General features: G+C 42.7%; 1 protein-coding gene across 1 annotated transcript in view; it reads right to left on the bottom strand.

Annotated features, from left to right (window-relative positions):
• The window catches only part of ITGBL1 (integrin subunit beta like 1), a gene marked incomplete at its 3' end in the record, with an annotated part of 101,224 nt that extends 77,303 nt beyond the window's left edge, over positions 1 to 23,921 (bottom strand). The window contains exons 1-2 of the mRNA XM_039254274.1: positions 23,824 to 23,921; positions 22,427 to 22,644 (exon numbers count right to left, since the gene is read on the bottom strand). Of these exons, the coding sequence (XP_039110205.1) occupies positions 22,427 to 22,644; positions 23,824 to 23,921 (316 nt within the window). The remainder of the gene's footprint in view (positions 1 to 22,426; positions 22,645 to 23,823) is intronic.
• Positions 23,922 to 24,123: the final 202 nt, after the last annotated feature.

Genomic DNA, 24,123 nt, shown 5'->3' with positions numbered 1-24,123 from the left:
GTGTCTCCCTCTCTCTCTCTCTGTCCCTCCCCCACTCACGCTGTCTCTTTCCCTCTCTCAAAAATAAATAAACATTAAAATTTTTTTAAATAAAATGTCCTATTCTTGAGGCGCCTGGTGGCTCAGTTGGTTGAGCGTCTGACTTCAGCTCAGATCATGATCTCAGGGTTTTTGAGTTTCAGCCCCACACTGACTCGCTGCTGTCAGCTAGGAGCCTGCTTCCAATCCTCTGTCCCTCTCTCTCTCTCTGCCCCTCTCCTGTTCATACTCAAAACAAAAACAAAAACAAAAACAAACTAAAACACATTTTTAAAAAATGCCCTATGGCGCCTGGGTGGCTCAGTCAGTTGGGCGTCTGACTTCGGCTCAGGTCATGATCTCACTGCTCGTGGGTTTGAGTCCCGAGGTGGGCTCTGTGCTGACAGCTCAGAGCCTGGAGCCTGCTTCGGATTCTGCGTCTCCCTCTCTCTTTGACCCTCCCCCACTCACATTCTTTCTCTCAAAATTGAATAAATGTTAAAAAAATTTTTCTTTAAAAACTAAGACCATGCCTTCTAATACAGAAAGCTATTGCTAATTTGACTTCAGCTGCATGTGGAATTATATACTCTTCTAAGTGCCAGATGCAAGGGCTGGCCCACAGGTCTGACAGACATGGCTTCCGTAACCCAAGCATCCTTTGGAAAATACCAGTATCTCCACTTACTGGGGCCCCCACCCAACTTCTCCCTTGGTAAGCCCTCTCCTATCCCAGCCAAACCCAAGATGTCTATTGTCGCCACCTCCTCGGCCTCAAGCTCTCTGCATAGCTCTATTCGGCCCCTCCTTTGTCAGCTGCACCTGAACATAAACCCAGCTGAGCACCCCTCTTTCTCTGTAGGCATCGTTTGAGTTAGGGAGGTTAACTGTTCTTTCTGACCCAGATGAACTGGAAGGAAATAAATGAGGTTGGATATATTTCTAGAAGTTCCCCACATTCATTTCCTTGAAAAGTATACCTTACTTTATTCCTTACTTTAGGCCAGTGCTTTCTTTGCCACTACGTCTGAGCATGACCGTTACCTGAAACACTGGCTAAATAGACACATTTAGGAAACGTATTTCTCCAGAAGGATTTAGGAACAGACAACAGGAAAACCCACTGTGAATCCTTAGGGTCACCCAAGCTCGGAAAACACAACTGAAATTATTTAACTGTACATCAAATATATTTTTAAAGGACTTTTTTGCAAACGTAATTATAATTGCCAACTTTATTTTCCCTGCCAACGTGTCAACAATTGCAACCGTATTTTTAAGTCCTTCTAATTTCTTCTTTGTAGCGATGCTGGTGCAAACCACCAATACAGAATTTCTGTTTTAACAAGAGGGTTGGTAATGTGGCAGGTTTGGTATTATTTTGGGTCACGGTACAAGGACAAGCTGTTATCAACAGGCTGCATATAATTTCCTGTGCTCTTCAAACATCTCCCAGCAACTGACCTGACATGGCTGGAAATTAGCTTCAGCAGTCTGACAGGATCACACCATCTGCCCTGGGGCTACAACCACACATTTCTCTTTTGAAATTTAATGTGTTCAGGTAAACCTGCACATTTTTTTTTTTATCTTTTAAAGATACAGTCGATATAGTCACAAAAAATAAGCTGGGTTATCAAAATCACTGGAGTACCTTGAAGCAAGAACTATTATGAAGAGATATTCTAAAGAGTATTTTATTATACAATATTGACCTTAAGAAGGTATTTAGGTAGTTCTTTACATATTTTTATGTACATTCTTCCCCATTTGGTTGATGCCGTTTAGAAAACATTACAGGGGCGCCTGGGTGGCTTAGTCGGTTAAGCGTCCAACTTTCGCTTAGGTCATGATCTCGTGGTTCGTGGGTTCGGGCCCCGCGTCAGGCCCTGTGCTGACTGCCAGCTCAGAGCCTGGAGTCTGTTTCAGTCTGTGACTCCCTCTCTCTCTGACCCTCCCCTGCTCACGCTGTCTCTCTCTCTCTCTCCTAGAAATAAATAAAACATTTAAAAAAAATTTTAGAAAACATTACAAAAAATTAAAAAGCTGACGCTTGAAATCCAATGGCCACTCTTTGTGTAAAATTCACCAAAATAAAATGTAAATACTGGCTTACAGTGCTAAACATGCACTGATTAAATAAATGAATAGTGATATAGCCATAGAGAGCAGCTGTTAGCATGAATGATTATGATTATGATATTAAACATGATATTTAAATAGCTTACGAAGTTTTAAAGCTGCAAGGGATCTAGACTTTTAAAATATCAAAACCCATGTGGCAGATCTATACTATTCACCATTTTCTGTCATGGTCTTGATTATCCCCAGGCATCTAATCTCCTGATTTTTTCTAATGTCTCATCCCTTTTTTTGTGGTAGTCTTTGTAGTCAAATGCTTACCCCTCTGACTATCTCTTTTAAAGAGAGCTGAATAAAATAAAAGTATATCATGTATATTGACCCACGTAGTTACTATCCAGGTGTCTATCTGGTACTAATGACTCAGTTCGAAGTGAAATCATTTCTCTTGTCTTCTGGACAAGGTGTTGTGATGATGGGTAGTTGAAGCTGTCACTGGCCACCACGTGAAGCCTCAAAATGGGACTAACCCAGGGGAGGCAAAGCCCACAGGTAGATCCTGGTGGTATCCTTCGAGCCCTAAGTTGAACTGTGCCCACAGGTAGATTTAGTCCTACACCACTGTTTCTCAAATTTGACTATGTGTCAGAACAACCCAGAGGCTTGGTAAAGCAGACAGCTGAACTCCAGGGTTAGAGTTTCTGATTCACTATAGGAGAGGGGGGCTCAGAATTTGCATTTCTAAAAAGTACCTAGTTGATGCTCCCTCAAGAGCACACTTTGAGAAACACTGTCGTAAGTATTCTATTTAAGTGGGCTGATAAATTGTAATTTAAAAAAAAGTTTATGTATTTATTTTGAGAGAGACAGTGCAAGCAGGGGAGGGGCAGAATGAGAGAGAGAGAGAGAGAGAGAGAGAGAGAGAATTCCAAGCATGCTCCGCAGTGTCAGCATGGAGCCGGATGTGGGATTTCAACTCATGAAACCGTGAGATCATGACCTGAGCCAAGACCAAGAATCGGATACTTAACCAACTGAACCACCCAGGTACTCCTGTAATTTTTTTTTCTTAAGCATGTTTGCGTTGGGTTTTCAATTACTTGGACCCCAAAAAGATGTCCTACTTGATACATCTATGAGTTTATGGAAGACACCTGGTCCCCAAGTAAGCCTGAATTATTCCATGTTGGAGTTCACACATGAAAACCATATGAAGGAAACTCATGAGGCAATTATTACACAGAATAACATACATTTCATAGTATATTTAAGGGTTTTACCTACTTCATACAGCTAAATTTCATAGCACCTTGTAATCAAATATTGGAGATACACAAAAAAACGAATACTTGGACTTCTTTTATGTATAACAGCAAGTTTTTGATATTTTTACAAAATTTTTTAATGTTTATTTATTTCTGAGAGAGAGAGACAGACAGACAGAGCATGAGCAGGGTAGGGGTAGAGACAGGGAGACACAGAATCCGAAGCAGGTTCCAGGCTCCGAGCTGTGAGCACAGAGCACAACGCGGGGCTCCAACTCAAGAACCGTGAGATCATGACCTAAGCCAAAGTTGGACACTTAACCAACTGAGCCACCCAGGTGCCCCGAAAGTTTCTGATATTTTCAGGTGGAATTTTATTTTGATGAACAGAAATTGAAGATATTTTTAAATAATGTAATTACCAACACAGATCTGATTTTACTTTGGATATGGTAAAAACACTATACTTAAGAGTTGCAACTGGTGTTTGTTCAACATACAACCTATAGTTTCATTTCTCCTTCATCTCTGGCAATCCTAATGAGAAAGAGTGTCTATAGCTAAAGAATCAACGTGCCCCAGACACCCAGACACTCACAATAAATATATGTGTTTAGGTAACTAGAATCTTTTAAAGGCAACTGGGTGGCTCAGTCAGTTAAACGTCCAACTTCAGCTCAGGTCATGATCTCATGGCTTGTGAGTTCGAGCCCCACTCTGGGCTCTGTGCTGACAGCTCAGAGCCTGACGCCTGCTTAGGATTCTGTGTCTCCCTCTCTCTCTGACCCTCCCCAACTTATGTGCTATCTCTGTCTCTCCAAAATGAATAAACATTAAAAAAATATGTTTACAAACTTATCTGGATGTGCTATTTTGTGCAGGAGTCACTAAATTTTTAGTCTTCTCGGTCCTGGTATCCATTCATTATGAGATGAACTGCAGTCTTTGGGAGTTGATGTGTCCTTTGGCCACCACTCACCACCTTCAGATGGCTGTTTCAGGAACCATGGCACTTGCTCCCCTTGCCTTTGAAAACACTGTCTTCTCAACTTTCTATTTATGGCTCCGAAGTAGCCGCTTCTACCCTCCCAAGTGGCAGACAGTTGAGATATTCAAGCAGCAATGAGGAAGAAGTACCAGGTTAGCATCGGAGCGGAGTTGCCTAGCAAGCAGCGACTTAACCCTTTCATTTCCAGTTATGAAGAGGCCCACGTGTCCCTGGAGGTTCCAGAAGTTGGAGTATTTGCAAACCAGTATGACCGCAACAGTTTATACTTAGCAAGTAAGTCTCGCCCCTCCCTGCCCAGCCCCACCCACCAGTCCTGCCCTTTCCATCACATAACAATGCACCCAGTACCCTCTTTCCTCTTTCTTTCTATGGTATAGTTCAGAAGAGTCTTAGTTTTCACTACTGGCTACTAAAATAGCTTTCTCCTTGTTCCGTCCGTTTAAAGGCTTTTCCCTTTCCATTTATCCAAAGATCTATGTGCCTGAAATTTCTATCTGGAAAAGCCAATTCTCTGCTCACCACTACCTGCCAAGGGCGGTCCACAGTGCTTTTGTTGTTTGGTTTTTTTTTTGGGGGGGGGGGTCTTTTGTTTTTGTTTTTGTTTTTTTGGTATGGAAAGGCTGCTGCTAGGAGCTGCTCTCGGTTCTCTGCAGACTCCTCCCTGAGATGTGCTCGCTTCAGGAGCACATAAGCAGACTCCTCCCTGAGAGTCCCTCGGGAAGCACCCACTGACCTCAGTAAGCAAGACTAGTGACCCTGGCGTTCCACCTCCAGATTTTGCTCATTTCCTCCCTCTGGCTGGAAGGCCACTCCTCACCTGCCCACTGGTTAATTAATCGCTTACTTATTTTCAAAACAGCTCAAACTCCTCCCATGCAAGGCACTTTGCTACTCTTTAATACTGCATTGCACTAAGTGTCAAACCTACCACTACATTTCCTAAAGAAAAAGAATCTTCTTTATTTATTTTTGAGAGAGAGAGAGAGAAAGCATGTGAGTGGGGGAGAGGGGCAGAGGGAAAGACAACCTTAAGCATGCTTCATGCTCAGCATGGAGCCTGATGCGGGGCTGGATCTCACAACCCTGGAATCATGACCGGAGCCAAAGTCAGGAGTCAGACATTCAACTAACTGAGCCATTCAAGCTGCCCCAAGACTCATATCTTTTCATCTTTATAGCCCCTACTGCTACCAATGTACAGTCTAATTCATAGACTTAAAAAAATAGGCTTAAAAAATATCTGGTAATTATATACCTACAACACCAATATGTATATCTTCCATTTTATATCAATCTATATATAAATCCTTGGATCTTTATATATGAAAGAGCAGTCCAATTTTCAGAGTTCCAACTCTTAAAGATAGTGACTAATTTATACGGGCAGTTTCTAATTATTACACACATATTTTTCTTGAAAACATTTGTACTCATATGGACTTCCAGTAAAATTGTAAGTAATTTGAATTTCAAAATCAAGGTTTATGAAAAATTAGTCCCTAAAGGACCCACAGCTCCTCATTAGAAACAGGAAATACAGGGGTGCCTGGGTGGCTTAGTCGGTTAAGCGTCCGACTTTCGCTTTGGTCATGATCTCTCGGTTTGTGGGTTCGAGCCCCGCTTCGGGCTCTGTGCTGACTGCCAGCTCGGAGCCTGGAGCCTGTTTCGGAGTCTGTGTCTCCCTCTCTCTCTGACCCTCCCCTGCTTATGCTGTCTCTCTCTCCCCTAGAAATAAGTAAAACATTAAAAAAAAATTTTTTAAAAAGAAACAGGAAATACATTCTCTGTTAAGTTCATGAACTACCTAATGGCGTTGCCAGTTTCCAATCAATGGTTGTGGGACAGCTCACACAATCTAAAACTCTTTAGGTTCTTGAGTCTTAAATACATTGAATTCTGCTGTTGTTTAAAATCTGAAAAAGAGAAATCGGAATACTATCAAATATGTTGACTGATTCCACTGTCTTTTTGAAGTTCTCAGAAGATTTAAAAAAATCCCCAAAAGAGCTTATTCAATTTACCTAACACATTATCCTACATAGAATATTCTTTTAAGGTAGAAAATGTGTGAAAATTAAAACATGTAATTTAGCAAAAAGTAGATCAATGGCTTCCCAAATGTGCTTGTGAAAACAGACAACCATTGAACCTGCTTCATGACATGTGTCAGTATTCTGGTTTTCATCAAGCCACCGTGTTTTATAGCATTTGGAGCACACATTTATGCAAAGACCCATTGAAAGATGTCAGAAAAATGACAGATGTGGGTATATTTAAGTACAGTGGAAAGAAACACTTCCCCTTTGACTCACAGGACAGTAAGTCTATATTTAGAGGACTCACTTTTATGAGATTGGTATGAATTCCCTCATCAAATACTAGCTTGTGGATGTATCTTTGCTCTCCTCTTTTTAATTTTCTTACCCCTTCATAAAAATCAATATAATTTCCTGTATAATTAATATGGTTACATTTAAAGCTGAAACATATTTACCTCCAAATTAAATTTAAATATCAGATATTTATAATCACATCCATCAACTAATTTCACTGAGGAGCCACGATTTTGGAATGCCTATGTTAAATCCTCTGGCTGATAGAATAATTGCCGTCAATGACTCTGTTCCCTCCTGTCCTGTTACCTTGCTGTGTGGAGGAGAAGGCAGAGCACAAATACGGGGCTTGACCATGTGACTCCTTTGGCCCAACAGTATGTGGACACAATGAGCAGGTGACTCAAAGCCATAAGGAACACTGAGTGTTTCCTCTTACCCTCTGGTCCCCCTGTGGCCCACGATGACAGAAGAAAGCACAGCCCAACAGGGGGCTCAGCCTGCACCCTGGAATGCAGTCCTGCCCAGCTGAGTCATGGCCCAACTACACACACGGTTTTCCAAGAGTGGGAAATAAAGGTTGTTTTTGGTGGGTTTTGGTAAGCCACTGAATTCTGGGGTAGTTGTAATGCAGCAATTCTTTTTTTTTTTAATGTTTATTTATTTTGAGAGAGAGAGGGAGAGAGAGAGAGCGCCTAGTTCGGGGCTCAAACTCACAAACCGCGAGATCATGACCTGAGCCAAAGTCAAGAGCCAGACACTTAGCCAACTGAGCCACCCAGGCGCCTCTGCGGCAATTCTTGCAGCCATAACAATAAAGTCCTAGGAGAGAATATTATAGAAACTTTACTCCTGCCCTGGAAATTGCAGAAAAGGAATTTATTCTTGGGCATCTGTTACCTGGTGACACTGTGCTAAATGGGGTAAATCAACAGAAGAGTGACTGCACAGCTTTTGGTGTCAGATAAAATGTGATCTTATTTATCCATTCTATTTAATCTTTCTCTTTAGAATGGCAAGATGACACGCCCAGTAGTTTTACTGTGAGAATTTAACACAAGAGGCAACTCTTAATAAATACTAACTGTATCACCATTACCTTATTTCAATTCCATGATAACACTATGAGACACATCATTATAATTAAGCAGATGTTTTCTAAAGTATATCCCATATAGAGGTGCCTGGGTGGCTTGGTCAGTTGAGCATCTGACTCTTGATTTCGGCTCAGGCCATGATCTCACGGGTTCATGAGATCAAGCCCTGCATCCAGCTCTGCACGGATAGCATGGAGCCCACTTGGGACTCTCTTTCCCTACCCCCGTCTCTCCCTCTGTCTCTAACCTTCCCCCATACACATACATTCTCTCTCTCTCAAAATAAATAAATAAACACTTTTTAAAGTGGATCCCACAAAACGTCGCCCTTTTAGAAAGGAATTGTTTTCCATACCATCGCTCTTTCCTGCAAATAATCCCACGCACATCACTCACCGGCTGTTCTTCTAACTCACGCTAGGCGCTCTCACCAGGTTAACTAGTTCTCTTCCATGTAGAGGGCAGCAGAGACTGTTGTGGTTTTCGATGTGACTATTAATGATTTTTATATGGCTTTTGACATTTATTTTGTGGGCAAATTTCAGGATGTACACACATATTCTTTTATTGTATTTTCACTGGCTGCGTGCCGACAGTTGGGAATTTAACAAATATCAAGTCTACTTTATAGAATATTAATGCCTGTATTACAATACCACGCAAGTATGGCATTGGGCACTCATTAAATATTAATTTATGAGAGTGAGAATTATAAAACTTCTTAGAAAGTAAAGCTTTCAAGGCAAGCCGAAGGCAACAGGCCTTCTCTCTGTAGTGGCCAATCGTCAGTCATGAAAATCCTTCCACCCCTTTCCTGAACCAGCAGTCAGTGGGTTCAGCACCTGCTGCTTTCTGATGGCTCCAGTCTCCCACCTACCCACGTCCTGTCCTCTGCTAGTCACCTTTTCGGAGGTGTTTAATAAATGCTTGTTGAATTTAACCTAACCGAAGCTGAGAAAAAGCAAGTGACTCACACAAGGTCACACAGTAAGTAAGTAACAAGAGTGGAGAACCAACAGTTTGTTTTGCTTTTTAATTCCAATTCCCAGGCACCTTCCAGAGCAGCGTGCATCTACATTTCCATCCTATCCAAACCAGCTCACTGAGCTTTTCCAAAGGAAAGGTTACTAGCTTCACCAGAGGCTATATTAACAACAGATTAGTTCACTGCCACTCCCAACTCTTAAAATTCTACACCTGCATACTAGCAGGGGTGAAATATAGAAGGAGTAGAATGTCAAGAATCCTAGGCAGTTTGCTGAGTGGCATACCCCCCTCCAGAGAGTAAAGTACACCCTCATGAGGATCCAGTCAAAATTGTTTACCTTTCTATAGATACTTGTCTTCCCTCACTGTGCATTTCTGCTGATTCCCACTGCTTTGTTCTCAGAAAGGATATGTATATGCTAAAAATTACATGTATTTGAATTTTTGGATTTCTTTTTAAAAATTTTTTTTCACATTTTACATTTTTGAGAGACAGAGAGAGACAGAGCACAAGTGGGGGAGAAGCAGAGAAAGAGGGAGACACAGAATCCAGAGCAGGTGCCAGGCTCCAAGAGGTCAGCACAGAGCCCGACACGGGGCCCAAACTCATGAAACGTAGGTCATGACCTGAGTAGAAGTCAGACACTTACCTGACTTCACCACCCAGGTGCCCTTCGAATTTCTGGGTTTCAAATTATGAATAATTTTATAAGAGCAAAAGATAATCTCAAGTGTGATTTATTCTTAACAGTCAAAATAAAACTAGTTAATGTCCATGAAAGTAACAAATCTATATTCAACTCTCCTATCTATGTTTTCTTTCATTCTTATAGACCAGGAAAATCAAAGGTCATAGGAAAGCTTCTCTCATTGCTGATTGTGAACCTTTATTTTGATAAGAGTTGATGTTAAATGCAATCACTCTGAGAATATCAATTACAGCTGAGAGAAATGTTCTTTGTTGGTATGACACTTAGGTCAATGCTTTCTGCTACTAGACTTATTTTGATACTAAACGAATAAGGCGTTATTCTGCCCAGTATTGGAGCTTTTACATGCACTACCTCTGGCATAAGGCAGAAATGAGAATGAAAGTCTTCTCTTCCAAGAAAAAAAACAAAAGAAGATATATTTTAAATACAAAAATGAGATCCTTCAAAATAATGTTATTTCAGGACTTCGAGTTCATGAAAATATTTACCCTAAGTACATGGTTTCAGAACAACTGTAGTATGTTCAAGAAGAAGCCACCAATTGATTGGGGGATGGGGGTTTCCTCAGGGTTCCTTAATATGATAGCAGGAAAACAACAATTTCGACTACTTCTTAAAAGTTATATGAGAATTGAATGAGTTCATATGTACGAAAACATTTTCCAGCAAAACATACTCAAATAGAAATAGATATTTTCCCATTAGTCTTTTTATTACTAACACAGCATTAATTTTAAGGCTCAACTCTATCCAAGCAGGCAATTGAAGTCTATCCAGGACACAGCTAGAAATCAAATATTTTTCTTCTCAAAACAAATGAATTATTTCATGTCAAGACAACTCTTGGAGCTTATATAACTAATGATGTGGACCAAGAAAGAAAAAAAAAAAAAGTCCGTAACTTGCCTTTTGTATTTTGGAGAGGAAAAGGCTTAAGTGGCCAAGTCATTTTGTTTAGAAAAATAACTAGTTTTGTCTAAGTGTTTTGCACAGCAGAAAATGATAGCTTTGAAAGAGCAGTAATGGCCAATTAGGAAATACATTTACCATGTTTTGATTTTCGGATTTTGCCTCCTTACTCTCTCCCATTGACTAAATCACGAATTTACTGTTAAGGTCCTGGCATAAGAGAAGTTTCTAAGCAATATCAAAACTCACTGACCTCTTTAAAAAACACAAAAAACTTTTCTTGGCCTGCCTTCCTCAGGGAGTATCCAGATAAAATAGTAAAACAGAAACCTAGAGTGGGTTACTATTCACTTGGAATAATTTGATGCTTCAACTGGTGACTACAATTAGAAGGCGAGGGCTCTTGGCAGAGAAACTAGTCTTCTGGCATAAGTCAGCACTGTGGTGACTCAAGGTCAAGCCAATGAGCATCCTTCTAAAGGTCTTATTTCTCTTTTCCCTTTATAAAGCTATCATTCTTCCACCCAGCCTTAAGCAAGATGATTTAGAGCAGACAGAAGAATGAGTTCTATTACAAAATATAGTTTCTTATTTGCCAGGAAATGTGATCCTTGAAAAGACAAAGCACTCTTTTCCAAAGAAAATGAGATTTGCAACCACCTTGCAGCTCTCTGTCCTTATCAATTTAAAATGGAAAATGGCTTGAGAATGTACCCATGTGGGGGGCCTAAAAATGCCCCGGTAAATCCTTCTGGTACTCTCAGTCCCTGCTGTATGGTATTTCTCCCCTTCAGATGTGACTCTTGACCTTGAATCCAACACCAGGCTTGGAATCTAAATCTCCCTAAGGACACAGGCTTCGGATCTCCTACTTCCACCTGATCTGAAGTTTCCCTCTGCCAAGATGAGCAATGTGTGAAGACGCTTACATGAACAGCTCTGTGGGCTGACCACTCCCTTATGCAAGCCTCAGGACTCAGTCATCTGGTGGAAATGTCTACGTGTCCATGCAAGAGTAAGCTGTGTACACATATGTGTACAAATGTGTGTGCACAATTTTAAGCTGGAGTTTGAATACACTGCTGAAGGTTCTCCTATATCAAAATATAAAACAATAACAAAAACTGGAAGCAACCAGAATGTTCACTAATAGGCAAATCGTTTATTAATAAAGCTAGGATATCATACACCTATTAAACATCTTTCTTTTATTATTTGAGGCGGGGAGAAGAGGGGCAGAGAGAGAGGGAGAGAGAGAATCCCAAGCAGGCTCCATACTCAGCTCACAGCCCATCATGGGGCTTGATCCCCTGTACCATGAGATTATGACCTAAGCTGAAATCAAGAGTCAGACGCTTAACCCACCGAGCCACCCAGGCTCCCTGGGCACAGCAATTCTCAACTACATATACTGTTAAGCTATAATTAGACTTGTGATATATTCTTAAGGGAAAAAAAAAACAAGAGAGAGGGAGAGAAACAGACCTCTAAATGTGTATGCACATTTATAACATGGGTGTGTATATAACCATGTGAAAATAGGTAAGTATATGCCCTAAATTTAATATTGATTTATGCCAGAGGTTATGCTGAAGAATAAAGAGGAGTCACAGCACACACATATTTAACTTACCTGACATCAATTATGTATGTTTTGGCATTGAAGGTAAATACTTGGCAATAAAAGAAGGTGAAATAATAATTTAAATAGTGTAGAGATTCTCTTATTCCATTCACGGAGTGGAGGCTCCAAGTGGGGGCAGAGGGAGCATGTGAAAGAGATGGTACTTCTGTGGGCTGATGTCCTTGGTATATGTCTCCTTATCATGAGCATCCCACCCAGCTGAGGGTCCCCAAATGAACAATCCAGCTAATACCCCTCTGATATCCAGCCAAAAACCAGAAATAAACACAGAAACAGCCATGGAGTAAAACACTCATTTACTAGTGTTTACTGTGCTAGACTGAGAGATGGTGTCATCAACTCAAACACAGAGCTTTCCTTGGAGATTTGTCAGGGGAATGTTTAAACTTCAAATGTCTGATTTTGTGCTGATGTAGAATCTGATCTCTGCATAGAATGCAACCCCACCACACTATTTGTATCCATGCATTTATGTATTGTTTGACTTTTTGTAACAGACGTGTGTTATGTTTTCATCAACTTTTAATACACAGATAAATAGACAGAAAACTTAAAAAATATTTAAATAGAGAAACAATGCCTGTATTCTCTCTGGTTATTTAATTCCAGGTAACCAGATTTTGAAAAAATTACATCTTCGCATAGAAATAATAACCCCATAAAAATAGCTAGGCAAAAAAGCAGTATGTGTTGAATATATCAACAGGTACAGGGAATATACATTCATAACTGGCCACTCAATTACTAGTAAATACACTTAAAGCAAAGACATATTCCCTTTTGCCTTAGCATAATCTGCTTAGAGATTCTAGGTTTAATAATGATAATATGGCACCCATTTAGAAGGACAATTACATCAGCTATTTTATTAGATGCTTTATGTATATTTTCTCACTTACATTTTGCCATAAGTCTCTGCAGAGAGTTAATGATATCCCATTTCAGAGACGAGCAAACTGAGTCTTATAGAATTTCCTCAAACTGCTGGGATCCACACATCAGGCAAACTGGGGTGGAAACCAGCCCTAGCCATGTCATGAGTGCAAGCTCTCAACCACTATGCAAATACTGCCTTTGCCCTGTTTTAATAGATTTCAACTTTTTGAATAAAACCGTTGTTTCTGATAGCGTTATATTTTTTAGCTTCCAGAAAGCCCCAAAATGACAGGCGCTGAAACAAACGTTTATTTTTTTTATGTGCAAAAGCAGCCCAGAAGCAGGCAGTCCCGGACTAGTATGGTAGCCCCACGCTGTCTTTAAAAGGCCGGACTCAAGTTTTGGGGGTGGGCTATCCGTATAGGTGGCCGCCATATTCATCTCTCTATGCAAAGAGGCTACTAGAAGGAACATTAGTGGGGCAAAACAAACACCTCCCTGCATGTCGGCTCCCTTTGGGATCCCCCACAACACCTCTGCTTACATCTCTTCAGCCAGAATTCCATCACACATACACACTTAGCTCTCAGAAAGAGGATTCATTGAGAAAGTGGGAGTTTTAAGAACTAGGGTAACAGGGGGTGCCTGGGTGGCTTAGTCGGTTAAGCGTCCGACTTTCGCTTAGGTCATGATCTCGCGGTTCGTGGGTTCGAGCCCCGTGGCGGGCTCTGTGCTGACTGCCAGCTCAGAGCCTTAGCCTGTTTCAGAGTCTGTGACTCCCTCTCTCTCTGACCCTCCCCTGCTCACGCTGTCTCTCTCTCTCTCTCCTAGAAATAAATAAAACATTTTTAAAAATTAAAAAAAAAAAGAACTAGGCTAATTACTATTCAATCTTAAGTTGTTTATGTTCCTCTGATTCAACAAACCTATCTCCAGTGTGTCCCGAACATTCAGTGAGGTTTGCTAAATACTCAAAAACTCTGTGAAAGATGTTTTGACTTTGTTTTGTATTGTGTTGCTTCCCCCATTTTTTGTAAGAGCAATGAGTGGGTTCTAGGTTCAACACACCCGAGATCAGTGCTTCAGAGATGAAGGAACAACCTGGAAACACAGAAAGCTCGGTGGAGGTAAGACTCAGAAGCAGCAAGCCACTGAGTGTAAACTCTGCAAATTTGCATAAATCTTAGGGTTTCCAGTAAAGAAAATGATGAAAAATTCCAGATTCAAAGACTAATCACACACTAGTTAGGGCATGGCTCTAGAAACATAAACCAGGGTGAAGATTTCAGGGATGGGAACGCAAAAGCCAAGCTCCTGAGACAAAGACAGAAACTAGGGTCAAAAACATAGACATCCAGCAAGCTGGAATGTGACCCAGTAAGTGTCCGGCTGGAGATGGCCAGGGCTGAGAGCTCACCTAGCCTTGACATGATGGAGAGGACATGCTGTCTGAACTGGGATAGTTCTCAAAACTCACTGAAAGTCAAAGGAGGAAAGATGAACATACACTTAAATTCAGAGGAAGATAAAACGTGGAAGGAAAATCACTTCTTTGGGAGTCAACATCATAAGACTGAGTATCAAGCTGGGGTAGAAGAAGAGGGGCATCCGACATGAGGAAGTGTCCTAACTCCAGTGACTCACTAATCACTCTTGCATGTGGGTGTTATTATTATCCCCATTGGTAATATTATTGTCCCTATTTCTAGATAAGGAAACAGAAGTTGCAAACGTTTGAGTAACTTGCCCCAGAGTTGGCAAGTGATAATGTCAGGCATCGAGCGTAGGTAACTGCTAGGCTATAAGTCACTTTTTTAATAATTTTTTTTATGTCTTTATTTTGAGAGACAGAGACAGAGAGCAAGCAGGGGAGGGGCGGAGAGAGAGGGAGACACAGAATCCGAAGCAGGCTCCAGGCTCTGAGCTGTCAGCAGAAAGCCTGATGCGGGGCTCAAACCCATAGCCTGTGAGATCATGACCTGAGCCAAAGTTGGACGCTTAACCGACTGAGCCACCCAGGCGCCCCTATAAGTCACTTTTTATGATCTGGACCAGAAGCCCAGTGTTTCTTTCTTTTTTTTTTTTTTAATGTTTTATATTTATTTCTGGAGAGAGCGAGAGAGACAGCGTGAGCAGGGGAGGGTCAGAGAGAGGGGGAGATACAGAATCTGAAACAGGCTCCAGGCTCTGAGCTGGCTGTCAGCACAGAGCCTGATGCGGGGCTCGAACCCATGAACCGTGAGATTATGACCTAAGCCGAAGTCGGACGCTTAACCGACTAAGCCCCCAGCTGACAGCCAGCAAAGAAACGCGACCTCAGTCCTACACTCATGTAAAACTGAACTCTTTCAACGTCGAATGATCAAAAAATGGATTCTCTCTAAGAGTCTCCAGAAGGTAACAGACTTGCCAACAGCTTAGCCCTGGAGACCCTGTCGGACTTCTGACATACAAAACTATGAGAAAATACATTTGTGTTGTTTAAGCCACAAGGTTTGTGGTAACTTGTTATAAGGGCAACAGAAAATGAATACAATGGCAGGAAATGGAATTGAGGAAAACATCTTACTTCATAACTCCTCATAACTCTGAGAACAAAGAACACTATTCAAGATCTCTGCTGCTATGGAATTAATCACCCACGTCCAAACCCTGAGCGTCAGGAATCACAAGGTCAGATTCAACAATCTATGTCTGAGGCCCAGAGAGCTGAGAAGCTTTGGGAGGTTATGATACTAAAAGACATGGGCTGTCCATTTTGCCTCATGTCTCAAAATATATGGGAGACTTCTGAGAACCCTATGAAGGAGGTTTTTACTTTGCAAATTTAAAATTTGTAACATAAATAAACTTGCTCCTGTATGTCCCTTTCTCCTTCTGAGGGAAGTTCTACTTGAAAAATAACCATGGAACTTCTCACATTGACACTACTTGACCTAAACACCATCATGCCATAAATACACTCTTCTAGATTATCAAGGTGTGGGATGACCCAGTCCGAGGACAACGTATTTCAGTCTCTACCATAAAACTGCAGAGTACTCTCCAAATAAAGCAGTACAGATGGGAGAAAGTGAAGATGAAAATCTTTATTATTTATGGGTCTCTTGAGGCAAGACAGGATGCACTTATCCAAAATGGATGAACCTAAGAGAGTAGAACTCAAAAAAACCAAGAGATTTGCATGAAGCAGGTAAGCTAGTGGTGGGGAACTCCTGACTGTATTCTCCAAAACTAAGGACATGTTAAGATACCATGATGAAAACACTTAAAAGGAGGCGATGTGGAAAGTAGGGTCTGTCTTTTCAACACAATCGTTTACTCGATGGGGTGGTAAAGAATAAGCAATCCTCTCATGAGCTTGGTGCCCTGTGCAGGGGCGCAAAGGGGGTATAAAGAAGCAGCCATGATGGCAAATACCAAGGTGGAGGGGGCTGGACAGAGCTAAAGGGCAAGGAAGGAGTTAGAATATGGTTTGAAGGAAGAGAAGGTAGAAAGTGGAAAATGACTAAGAAAGGAAAAACCAAAGAGTAATTCCACAAAAGAGGCTTGGGAGGGAATTACTCAACTATCCAAGAATAACAAAACTGTGAGGGAAAGCAGATCAAAGAGTCCTAAGACAGACTCTAAAGGGCCAGGAAGCCCAGTTCCCATGAATAATCATATACAATTTGGGACGCTTGGGTGGCTCGGTCAGTTGAGCATCTGACTCTTGATTTCAGCTCAGGTCATGATCTCATGGCTCCTGAGTTCGAGGCCCATATTGGGCTCTGCATTGACAGTGCAAAGCCTGCTTGAGATGCTCATTCTTTCTCTCTCTGTCTCTCTCCCAAAATAAATAAGTCAACTTTAAAAAAATTCTCATACTGCGGCGCCTGGGTGGCTTAGTCGGTTAAGCGTCCGACTTTCACTTAGGTCATGATCTCGCGATTCGTGGGTTCGAGCCCCGCGTCTGGCTCTGTGCTGACTGCCAGCTCAGAGCCTGGAGCCTATTTCAGAGTCTGTGACTCCCTCTCTCTCTGACTCTCCCCTGCTCATGCTGTCTCTCTCTCTCCTAAAAATAAATAAAAATATTTAAAAAAAAATTCTCATACTATTTATTTAGCAGTGTAAAAGAAATATCTGCAAAGAAAAAACTGCTACTAATTATATATTAGAGGTGTTTCTGTGTATTTTAATTACTTTTATATTTGGTTTATATACTTAAATCAATGTTTATAAGAATGTTTTATACATAGTATGAATTACTGTATAAATGCATAATTATGTGGGTATTAAATATATTTATACATAAATATAAAATTTATTCTGAATAACACAATACAAGATGCAAGGTTCTTTACATCCACAAAGATGTTCCAAAAAAAGAATCTAAGTTTCAGAGAAATCCGATGAATGGCTCAAGATTAAGGATACTAACAATTAACCCAAGTTAACAATTCAGACATGATCCATCCAGCCCCAGATGCACCACCAATAAAGTCCAGACTTATTCTGCTAGCTATAATTCTTCATTTTTACAGCAATTTCAGATTTCAAATAAATATTTTTTCTCTAATAAAGACGTCTAGGCATTGATTAGAAGTCATCTAGTTCTTTTTCCTGACCCTTATTCCATCAATTCTATCACACTCCAAGTCACTGCTCTATCATCTTACTCATCCTTGGGTACGAAAGCATGTTGACTGTACCTTCAACAGTCTTTAAAGTTCATCATAGTTCTTATGCTCACTCCCTTGGACTATACTTTAAATAGTATCTAAACGGAGTTCCTCTCCATCAAGTGTCTACTAGAACTTGCCATGTCCTCAGACATTCTGTTATTTTTCATGGGTCAGAGTACTAACCATTGTTCCCATGTTCAAACCACATCATGGCTCCTACATGCTGCTTAATTAAGCACAAACTTCACATTCAGGTTCAGAGCTCTCAACAGCATGTCCTAGTGTAATTCAAAATATCTTCCTGTAGTTTCCCCACAGCCCTACGATCCAGCCAAGCCAAACCTAGAATACCTCACTAGTTCCCAAACACACCCACATGCTTTTCTGCCTCTAACCCACTGCTTGAATTTTTCTTCCCTGAGAACTTTAATAGACCACCTTTTGGACTAAAAACCTCTCTAGGCACAAAGATTTATGTCAAAAGCTACCTCTTTCTCAACTGTTTTCACCACGATATTTAATTCCTGTCTCAATGGAATTCTCACAGAAATTTATAGAAAGTATATTCTGCACTGCATTATAGGTGTTTGATGTTTCTTATCTCATATTTTCCACATCTTTTTTTAAGTTTTTGCTACTATGATAATGCTGTTCTAAGCATCTGTGTGAATTTTTTTTTTAATGGTTATTCATTTTTGAGAGAGAGAGACACAGTGTGAGTGGGTAAGGGGCAGAGAGAGAGGGAGACACAGAATCCGAAGCAGGCTCCAGGCTCTGAGCCGTCAGCACAGAGCCCGACGCAAGGCTCGAACTCACAGACTGCAAGTTCATGACCTGAACCAAAGTCAGACACTTAACCAACTGAGCCACCCAGGTGCCCCTATTTTCCACATCTTTGTACCCTCTTCAATAGCAGAAGATCTAGGAACTATACAGCACTTTATAAGTATTTGCTAAATTCAACTCAATTAGTTCTTCCTAGTTACTAAAATTGAAACTCATTTAGGGGCGCCTGAGTGGCTTAGTCGGTTAAGCATCCAACTTTCGCTTAGGTCATGATCTCGCGGTTCGTGGGTTCAAGCCCGGCGTCGGGCTCTGTGCTGACTGCCGGCTCGGAGCCTGGAGCCTGTTTCGGAGTCTGTGACTCCCTCTCTCTCTGACCCTCCCCTGCTCACGCTGTCTCTCTCTCTCTCTCCTAGAAATAAATAAAAATTTTTAAAAAAATTTAAAAAATAAATAAAATAAAATTGAAACTCATTTAAGTGATACATTTCAAAAGTGATTAGAAAAGATAAAAAAAAACACAATATTTTAGGGACGTCGGGGTGGCTCAGTTGGTTAAGTTTCCAACTCCTGATTTCAGCTCAGGTCATGATCTCACAGTTCCTGAGATCAAGCTCCATAGTGACAGCACAGAGCCTGCTTGGGATTCTCTCTTTCCCTCTCTCTCTGCCCCTCCCATGCTCTTTCTCTCTCTCTCTCCCTTCTCTCTTACTCAAAATAAATAAATAAACTTAAAAAGCCACAATATTTTATTTAAGTGTAATCATACCTGTTCAAGGAGTCATTCAGAGATGCTTCCAAATACTAGCTGAAAGTTTGTTTTTATATAACCAGACATTTTACCCTTCTCAAAGAAATAGCCCACCCAAATTAGTTTTCTTCTCATTTGACTGTGACACGCACAGGAACACTTTCTGAGCCAGACCTTTACACTACAGAAGTCCAAGGAAGATTCATGTACCAAGAACAAGTTGGAAACTGGAAGAAATAAACCACTTATGACAGTATACACGTAATCACTTTCAACCAGGCTCAAACTAAAATAAGTATCTTTCTTATGATTCACAGTATAAAAATCCCGAGGGACTTAAATTTCAAAGGGCATGGTGTATCTAATACAGCTGCTCTGAAGCTAGGCCAAAATAGCTATCCTTGCTCGACCTTTTGAGCTTTGGATCAATAACAGGCCCAGGCTACATTACAAAAACCAAATTGCTCTCACTGCATCAAACATCCAACAAATATAAAGCCAGGCTATCTATCTACCTATTCATCTATCTATCCATACCAGCTCACATTTTGTGCGTCACTATAATAACATTATAGGCATCCACACACATTTATATGTACTAAGCACATTGTGTAAAACACTGTTCTAAGTGTTTTACATGTGTTAATGCTCACAACAATCCTATAAAATAGGTAATGTTATCATTCCCATTTTACAGATGAAAAAAATCAAGGCTCTGAAAGTTTAAGGAACTGCCCAAGTTCATACAGCTATTAAGTGGTGGGGTTGGGATTAGACTCCTGAACTATTTCCCCCAGATCCCAGAGTATTAAGGGCTCTATGATATGCTATCAGAGCAGGATTTTATTTTCTTCAAAGGGGTTGGGGGGGGGAGTCTCTGAAACCTACTCTATTTTTGGAAAGCACCATAGAGGTAAAGGCCCAGGTGCACATAAAAACATAAAAGACAACTTGCTACGTTTCTTCCTTCATAGCTACAATATACGAACTTGTTCTTGAAGACAGAATTGAGAAGCTCAATGTGAATCACAGAATAAGGATGTAAGCTGGTGAGCACCTCAAAGGTGCTGTGTGTAAAGATCTCAGTGGCCTGGCAAATGCATTCAGAGCATCTGCGGGCGCAGATTCTCACCAGGCCCGGGAGAGCAGGTCTCGATGGGGATCAGTCACAAAGGTGAGAATGGAAAACAAACACTGTTATCTCATTCACCCTTGAAATAAAGAGAAACATTTTGCCGTCTATGGGAATGCATGCATATGCAGACAAACCATGCATCACTCAGTGCTGCATTTCGTATCAGGGAGGAAAAAATGCAGTGAGATGTTATAAGTGAACCACAAATCCCTTTCCACGGGAGATAAACAAGAACACTATAAACCCACTGCACTCCCACTGCATAGTTTTGCATGAAGGAAGGAGATAAGCTTCTTCAATAGGGAAGTTTTATCTGATGGCACCTATAACTAGTTTCACCCGTTCAAGACCACATCTTTTTTCATACGTTTCCAATGAAAGAACGATTTAAAAATGTCCTGAAAAAACTGTGGTCAGAACTCATGATATCGAAGAGAACCTGCCAGAGGCAACACAAGCCAGAGAAGCCAGGTAACAGTGGAATTTGGAACGAAATATTAGACAACACTTAGCTTTCATTCCAAAGGGCTGTCCTTAATAAGACTGTAGCTCGTGGGACTGACGGAGTTAGAGTAACGAGCTGTGGCTTTCAGTACTTTAAAAAAAAAATTTTTTTTAGTGTTTTATTTATTTCTAAGAGAGAGAGAGAGAGAGAGCAAGCAGGGGAGGGTCAGAGAGAGAGGGAGACACAGAATCCAAAGCAGGCTCCAGGCTCTGAGCTGTCAGCACAGAGCCCGACATGGGGCTCAAACCCATGAACCGTGAGATCATTACCTGAGACAAAGTCGGACGCCCAACTGACTGAGCCACCCAGGCGCCCCTGTGGCTTTCAGTACTTTTGAAGGGCTGAGCCACAGCCTTCAAGGGTAAACAAAGCCACATAGAAGCACCTGTCCCCTCCAAATGACTTAAGTGACTACTTTTCCACTGGGGGTCTTCTCACGATGAACTTCTGGGCCCAGGTGCCAAGAAAAAACCCATTTTGCTATAAACTCATTCTTCACCTCTGTTAGTGTTGGACTCTTCACTACACTGTGGGTACAATAAGTTGTGATTTTTTGTCGCCCACAAACTTGCCAACCCCTGGTTAGACTCCATTGTGTGTGGTCCTTTTACTAACAGAGGAGCCTGGGTATCATTCACAGCCACCCAACAGAGTTCTGATCCTAAGTAAATGAACGGCCCTAAGTAAATGCGAAAGCGGTACAGGCTGGGGGTGTTCTCGATGCAGAGACAGCTTGATCCATTCCAAGATCACAACCTGAACCACTCCTTAAAAATGTACAAGAGAAATGAATTTATTTTGACTCCACCCCTCACAAAACACCAAGCTTCACTGCGGCTGAAAACTCCAAGCGGCTAAAACAATACAAAAGCAATCGCTTCTAAATAGATTAGGAGATTAGATTAGATTAGATTATTTTTTCCCTTGATACGGTCTTCTATCTGTGAACTAGACCCTAAGAGGAAGAAGGCGAATCAGAGCTCAAAGGCACAACCTACCCCGCCGGATTTCAGGAAAGTAATATTCCCCCCTGCGTTTCCTTGGTAAAAATAAAATACTGGCTTCTGTTCTGCAAATACGATTAACACGCACGATTGGGGTAGAGCAGCCCACCAACCTAACTCCGTGGGAGAGGCAGTTGGGGCACTGAGTGTGCAAAAAGGAGCGAAAATAGAGGCAAGCGAGAGGCACAATCAAGGGAGCGAATGTCACCAAGACTAGTTGTACTTAAGTTTGGACCCTGCGGCGAGGAGCGCGGGGAGACACGTGATTTCAGGGAGGAGGCGCGGGAGGGGGACCGCGGGGAAGGCAGTCACCTGGAGGTGGGCGGTGCCAGGGAGCCCCCTGCCCCGCCCCCCCCCCCCCCCCGCCCCCCGATGTGTGTGCATGCCACCTAGGTCTCAACTCCAATGTAACTTCGCAGGTACCTCCCCCACATCCCCTGCCCACCTTTGGCTCACATTTCGGTTGAGTCAAATTCAGCATAGGTAATGATCTCAAGGTTTGTGAGTTCTAGCCCTGTATCAGGCTCTTTGCTGTCAGCGTGGAGTCCCCCCCCCCCCCCCCCCCCCCCCCCCGCTCTCTCCCGGAAGTGGTTCGAAACCCCGCGGGGAGTGCGCCCCCCCGCGCCCGAGGTGCGCCGCCTGCCACTTACCTGCGCAGGTGCTCCCGTCGTACGTCTCGCACACCCACTCGTGGCACTCGCACAGGGGCCCGAAGAACACGCCGGGCTCGCTCACGTGACAGATGCAGACCCCGCAGTCGCACCGGCCGCGGCCGTGGCACAGAGCGCCCCCTGGCGGCTGCCCGGGCGCGCGGCACCGGCGCTCGGACTCGGCCCGGGACAGCCTGCAGGCGGCACCCGGCCCAGTTCTGCAAGGGCGACAAACCACAGCAGGGCCATGGTCAAGAGCAGACGCCGCCCCTTGTGCTCTGAGTCCGCGTTCTCCCCAACCACCCCGATGTCCACCCATTTGACGACGTTCAGCTTCACAGAAAGGAAATCTGAGGTTCCACGTTTCTCCGGTGTGGGGGGGGGGGGTCGGGGAGGGGACAAGCAAGTACCACCCTGGGCCATCACAAGAGAAATGATCATGACCCAAAACCTTGAGGGCTGACCTGCACACATAGGAAGACGACCGCTTTCCAGGTGGACAGAGGCGACCCAGCCCTGCCTCTTGACAGTTTGGCACAGAATCTCATATGCGCATTTTGATGAAATGCAAATGAATGCAAAGCATGACATTTGGCTGACTTTTCAGTGCTCTTTAAAAAGTCCCATTGCTGGGGCACCTGAGTGGTGCAGTGGGTTAAGTGTCAAACTTCGGTTCAGGACATGATCTCACTGCTTCTGGGTTCTAAGCGGAGTCGGGCTCTGTGCTGGCAGCTCAGAGGCTGGGACCTGCTTCAGATTCTGTGCCTCCCTCTCTCTCTGCCCCTCCCCCGCTTGCTCTCGCGCTCTCTCTCTCAAAAATATATAAATACTAAAAAAAATTAATAAATAAATAAAATAAAAAGGCCCATTGGTACCTGATGGCGAGGGGCAGCCTTTTATGAAAAAGAAGAGATAGATATGTAGGGTAGGACATAAGATTTTTCTAGTTGCATTAGGCAGTGCTTATCAACTTTACTTTTAAAAAGTTTAGTTATTATTCTTATGTGCCTCAAAGTCTCTTTCAAAACTCAATACAATAATGTAATGCAGACCCTGTGGAATAAGTCTGCCTTCTAGGCTATGAGCACACACAGGTACACATAGGATTGATTTCCTTAGTCTCATGGCACAAGTTCCTCCCGCTTTGCATTAAAATAGGAGGAAATCATATATTTATAGTTAGTCACCGTCGTTTGCCCGAGGAGACGTTTAAGGACAGACACGAAGCGACACGCAGTGCAGATATCCAAGGGAAGCAACACGAACAGCTTGGAAAGAGTTTCTATCCCGTGGTCAGCTTCTCACTGCTCTTGGCTGGGGGCAGCCATCCTGCAAACTCGAGCCCTGCTACGCAAAGCCGGGCAGGTCGGTCTCAAAGAACAACAAAGCAGACTTACCTCAGAGATGGCGAGAAGCTCTGAGGAAGGGCTGAGAGCCCCGCGAAGAGCAGGGAGGAGGCCAGCAGCAAGAAGTTCCTGAAGCCTGCGGGACGCATGCTGAGCTCCCGGGCAGTGCAGGCGAGCAGCGCTCCTGCGGGCGGGGCTCCCGGTGGGTGTGGGAGGGGGTGGGGTGGGGGGCGCTCGGCGGGGCGGGGTGCCAGCCGCACAGACCGGACCGCAGGCAGACGGACACGCAGACCCCGGGACGCGGGACGCGCCGATCGGGCCTCTACCCGGAGGGGCGAGCGCCTGGATCAG

This window comes from Hyaena hyaena, unplaced genomic scaffold, assembly GCF_003009895.1.
Source record: "Hyaena hyaena isolate Hyena2069 unplaced genomic scaffold, ASM300989v1 scaffold_478, whole genome shotgun sequence".
Classification (NCBI taxonomy): domain Eukaryota; kingdom Metazoa; phylum Chordata; class Mammalia; order Carnivora; family Hyaenidae; genus Hyaena; species Hyaena hyaena.
This window is presented reverse-complemented; position numbering and strand designations above follow the sequence as displayed.